At 32.9% G+C, this 5,734-nt stretch overlaps 1 protein-coding gene across 1 annotated transcript; it reads left to right on the forward strand.

Annotated features, from left to right (window-relative positions):
* Positions 1-1,688: 1,688 nt before the first annotated feature.
* On the forward strand, positions 1,689-4,631 carry LOC107832766 (putative pectate lyase P59). Its single transcript, XM_075241254.1, has 5 exons — positions 1,689-2,044; positions 2,476-2,729; positions 2,820-2,969; positions 3,070-3,581; positions 4,258-4,631. Exons 1-5 carry the CDS (start codon positions 1,845-1,847, stop codon positions 4,483-4,485), a joined length of 1,344 nt encoding a protein of 447 aa, XP_075097355.1. The 5' UTR covers positions 1,689-1,844; the 3' UTR covers positions 4,486-4,631.
* Positions 4,632-5,734: the final 1,103 nt, after the last annotated feature.

Raw genomic sequence — 5,734 nt, forward strand, 5'->3', positions numbered from 1 at the left:
GTAAATAATGGATAATATATTAAAGAAAAATCCAGAACAAAAAAGTTATTCAATACTATACAAGTCTCTTTAATTTAATAGAGACAATATTCATTAAAATTCAAATAATATTATGAGAATAATAGGTTAAAATTTAAAATAAAAATATATTTCAAGAGTAATAAAATATATATCTTCTATTATATTACAAAAAGAAGGTAGTTGACAAAAATATTAAACAAAGTAATATTCTAATAAAAATTTCTATTAACAACGTAAAAATACTAAATATTGGATAGTATAATAAACATAAATATAGAAAAAAAAGTTATTGAATGACTATACAAGTCGCTTTAATTTAATAGAAATTTTATTATTGGGTATATCATATTGACAAATAAGATGAAAATTTAAATTTATTAAAACACTACGATCTAATATATTCAAACAAGCTCAATCATAATTCAATTTAATTAATATTATTTAATATTGACCGCGCATCGCGCATGTACGACTATTAGTACAATCTAAAAAAGGTAAAAATCTTCTTTTTCCGGTAATTGTTGATCCATAATCGATATGGAGCGAGATTCGCGCCGTAATATCTAGTTGAGGGCGAGTATTGCGGCCCCTTATCAATCGTACAGAACCATCCATCGCATCTTCCGAGATCTAGAAGTCATAGTCGGTCCGGAATGTGTCGTTTTAACGCGTCCGATGTCATCCTTCCCGAATCTCGACGAGTCTCTGGCCCCAATTATAATCTCGCAGATCTGTGTTCCCCTCTCGTTCTTTCATTGGGGAATCGGGGTAGACATTACCCCGATCTTACCCGTACACAATCTTCAACATCTATAACTATAATTATAATATTGGTTAGACCAAACATGAGGATCTATTCAGTAGATTCACTAAACCTTGAAAATGAAAAGAGCGTATTTTCAGGGAAAAAAAAATTGATATACATAACACAATGTCAAGTGCTTAATGAGCAATCACATTGCGACACACCTATTATACAATATATTAGCTTCAGCCAAACAACTTTTAACATATTGTACACCTTTCCCTCTATGTAGGAGTAAATATTAACAATAGTGTTGAAAACAATAATGTACCTTTTCAGATACAAATTAGAGAATTAGGCAAGACACTCTTATATTTATTATCCCTTTCCTACATGAAGTTTTTGTTCGGCCATCTCTTCTTCTAAGTTTCGTTATTCTATAGAGCTGCTAAGTTTAGTCCATGAATTAAAGCATATGTCCTTCATCTTTAATTTTGAATAGAATTTAAATACTTGAAAATTATATAAAATGTACTGTATATGTCACAACAGTTAATAATGTAAAACAATCAAAAAAAGATACTACTTGAGAAATGGTCAAAGGATTTTTTATTTTTTTTTGATTTTATAAGTAGTAATAGTGTCTTATAAAATGAAACAGAAAATAAATATTTAATCCTTCAATCACACCCTTGCTAAATATTACTAGTAAGTATTGTAATTTCAAACGTTGGCTGATAGTCATCGCCTTATCAGCATCTTTGGACCAGAGGTAACTAAGGAAAACTGAAAAACGAACTAGTGTTGGTGGTTCACTTCAGTAAATAATGGATGTGAGCATTTTGCGATTATTCTATGTCCAATGTCCCGAGAAGTCTTCCTATTTAAGCAATATTTTACCAGAATCCAAAAGAAAATTTTATCTTTCTCTGTTAAGACAGAGAGGATTAACTGAGATAAAAAAGATAGTTGTGGTTGGTCAAGCTAGGGTCTGAACCTCCGGTGAGCCAACGGTTCGACCCCGACCGGCCACCATTAACACAAGAAAAAGCAAAAAACTATAAATATATAAATAAAAATGAAAGGACCTAAGGTGATGCATTCGTTCTTCGTTCTATTTTTCATATTTACCGCAATAATTCCGAGTTTCTTGGCTCATATTGGAGAGTTCGACGAAGTGTGGAGGAGGAGAGCAGAGGAAGCCAGAAAGGTCGCTCTCCAAACTTATGAGAGCGAACCTGAAAATGTCACATTAGCATTTAACAAACAAGTCCGTGAGTATGTCAAGTTCCTCTATCTCTCTGAAATAATTATCTATGTAATAATTTCTATATTGTAACATCGCCTTCTATTGTTTAAAAAATTTACAACTTTAACTTTAGATTTGACCCGTGCATACTTCTATAGTCACATAAATTAAGATTACAAATTTTATATGTACTTTTCGTAAGTTACAAAAATCTTTTTTCCTTAAACTTGGTACACAATCAAATATAATTATATAAAAGACCAAGAATGTGGATCTGATGACATCAATTCAGGATTTTAATTAATATGGAAAATTAAACTATTAATCAAGCTAATTACGTTCAGTATAATTTCTTGGGTTGTTTATGGTTTGACTTTCATGCAACAACTCCTGAAATTTTCTCCCATGTTTAAGCAAAAGATAGATCCTTATGCTGCTAAGATATACCCTCTTCATGCAGTGCTATGAAGGAATTAAGTGAAGTAATACCAAAGAATGACACAAGAAGGGAGCTAGGTACTAAAAAATACACGGGCCCTTGTATGGTCACAAATCCAATCGATAAGTGCTGGAGATGTGACCCTAATTGGGCAGACAACAGGAAAAAGCTAGCAGATTGTGCAATGGGCTTTGGATCCAAGGCCACTGGCGGAAAGGCCGGCAGGTTCTATGTCGTCAATGATTCTTCAGATGATTATACCGACCCAAAACCAGGTATTATATTGTCTGATAATCTTATTAAATAGTTTAAGCTATTAGAGAAAATACACTTTTATGTAATTGATTATGTCTGCAATACAATAGGAACCCTACGTCATGCTGTTATTCAAAAGGAGCCATTGTGGATCATATTTGATAGAGGAATGACCATTAGGCTGCACCAGGAGTTGATCATGCAGAGTGATAAAACTATCGATGCTCGTGGGGCTAACGTTCACATTGCTGGTGGCGCTGGTATATATTATACTTGATTGTGGATTATCACATTTAAAGTTTAAATTATTTGAAAGGATACACTTTTTATTACCTATATATTCATGTTATATCTTGACAGGTATCATGATCCAGTATACAAAAAACGTGATTATCCATGGCCTACACATTCATGACATTGTCCAAGGAAATGGTGGCATGGTTAGAGATGCAGTAGACCATATTGGACTACGCACAATGAGTGATGGAGATGGCATTTCCATATTTGGTGCGTCCAATATTTGGATTGATCATGTGTCAATGTGGAATTGCTATGATGGAATTATTGATGCTGTTGAAGGATCCACCGGTATCACCATATCAAATGGCCATTTCACAGATCATAATGAGGTGATGTTGTTTGGTGCGAGTGATAGTTCTTCAATAGATCAACAAATGCAAATTACACTAGCATTCAATCATTTTGGAAAGAGATTGGTGCAGAGAATGCCGAGGTGCAGATGGGGATACATTCATGTTGTTAATAATGACTATACTCACTGGAATATGTATGCTATTGGTGGTAGTAAAAATCCTACCATTATTAGCCAGGGTAATCGTTTCATTGCTCCTCCTGACATCTTCAAGAAGCAGGTAATTTATCCCCTCTATTTGTTTGTTTATTTGTTCATTTTCAAAACTTTTGATCCTTTACGAGCCAACATGTGTTCACCACTAAAGAATGGAGAAAAACAATGAAGTATTAAGTGGGAATTGATCCCTACTCCTCTAGGTAAGTAATTCAGTATTCAACCAATTGCACTATTTAACCTTTCTGGATCGTGAGTGCGGTAAAGCGCTTTATTTTGAGGCCATTGTTTGAATTCTGTCCAGGTTAGCCCACTGCGCTAACATGGACAAAATTTATAAAGTGGCCATATGGTGAAAATTATCTCATTAGCCATCTTAGAGGTTTTATATGTGTAGAAATGACACCAGGTAGCCACTCTAAAGAGCTACTATTTAAGAATTAGCCAGTGCGTCCTGAATTAATTCAAATTTTTAGGACAAAAATATCCCAAATTGTCTTGAAAATAAGATTTTTAATTTAAAATTTCCGGACAAAATAAGTACTTTCTAATATCTAAATAGCATAGCTGAGAATGGCTATTTGTGCACTTGCCCCTTCATATGTCGCGAATCTGAATTAATCGGGCAAGTGCTTTTTGAATACCGAATGCCTAATAAGGACAAAATTTAAGAAGTGGCCATACGGTGCAAATTATTTCATTATCCCATCTTATAGGTTATATATGTATGTCAAAAACAGATTACAAAGAGGGAATACTCTCCAGAATCAGTGTGGATGCAGTGGACATGGAGATCAGAGGGAGATTTATACATGAATGGGGCATATTTTGTTCAATCTGGTGATCCTGATTGGTCAAAGAAACATCAAAATCTTTACGATGGAATATCAGCAGCACCAGCAGATCAAGTCACTTGGATTACAAGGTTTGCAGGGGCACTTGGTTGCAAGGTAGGACAGGCTTGTTAGAAACTGCCAGGAATTCAAAAATATTATAACCACCACGGGATACTATACAGTATATTTTTGTACATAATCGAGACACTCTCAATTTTGAGTAATTTTAGTTTTGTAATCAATGTTTCGGTTATGGAAAAGAAATTCTTTTTGATTAATTCAACAGTGCCTCAGCAACTGTACGTAGCCTAGTTTATGGCATCGTGCATGTAATTTATTACTAGGGCTAACTTTTACATTGAGTCATGAGATGAGAGATAATTTGAATATTATTTTGACTTAAGAAATAAAATGTTAATTAAACAATGAAACTGCAGTGATTTTTCTTTTTCATGTGTGCAAAGCATAAAAAAGGAACAAATCCAGAGTTTTACTTAAAACCACAAGATTATGGTGTTCATGAGAGAAAATCATATAATTTTTACTTGTGAGCTTAAGATTCAAGCTGATCTTTTATGTTTTTCATTTGGTTTTTATTAACCGCTAAGTCATACTATCATTTAATATCTTCTTCTCTAGCCAAACTTTCTTGAAAATAGGTCGAGAAGTACTTACTACTTTTTCTTCCAAAACAAGCATCTCTTATTAATTGTGAATAAATTTAACGAAGAAAAGAAGCAGATTAACAACTTTGAGAAGTCCTAATAATGCTTTTTAAAGGAGGATGAGATGGTGTCCGATCTGCTATAAAATATCATGCATGAATTGATTTGTTCCGATATTAGAGTATATTATAATAAGTTTACATTGAAAGTCACAATGCAAGAATTTGTTGCACCCACACTTGTTACACATATATAGGACATCAAATAATTTAATGTAAATTTTTGAAAGACATCAGATATTTTAGTGGCACTGTAAAGTTACGTTAGTATGATTAGTTATTATTAGAGTTCAAAAACCGGCAATATGCATGGATTTGATTTCTAATTCTATGTATATAATATATCAGGGAAGGATAATTAAGATCTTCTTTAGCTTTTATAACATCGTATAATTGAATGAACACTAAATTAATAGAACATACTACATATATACTATTCAAACACTAGCAAGAATAAACCTGGTGATATAGTTACGTTTTCTTTTTCGGATGAGATATTGCACTTCTAATCATTCGTTTTGTCCATGGAGTAACTTTTAGACTTAAGGTCTTATGATATTTAACTAACTACGTACCTTATTTAAGCTTTAGTGAATAAATTGTGCACTTGAAGTTCTATTATTAACAACTTTTAACAAATTTAAGGGTTTTATTTCT

This window comes from Nicotiana tabacum, chromosome 3 (assembly GCF_000715075.1).
Source record: "Nicotiana tabacum cultivar K326 chromosome 3, ASM71507v2, whole genome shotgun sequence".
NCBI classification, from domain to species: domain Eukaryota; kingdom Viridiplantae; phylum Streptophyta; class Magnoliopsida; order Solanales; family Solanaceae; genus Nicotiana; species Nicotiana tabacum.

Excerpts from the sequence above, each read along its gene's own strand:
- LOC107832766 (XM_075241254.1), top strand. The coding sequence starts at position 1,845 with ATGAAAGGACCTAAGGTGATGCATTCGTTCTTCGTTCTATTTTTCATA. Across the intron at positions 2,730-2,819 it reads TTATACCGACCCAAAACCAG|GAACCCTACGTCATGCTGTT; the intron begins GTATTATATTGT and ends GCAATACAATAG. Across the intron at positions 2,970-3,069 it reads TCACATTGCTGGTGGCGCTG|GTATCATGATCCAGTATACA; the intron begins GTATATATTATA and ends ATATCTTGACAG.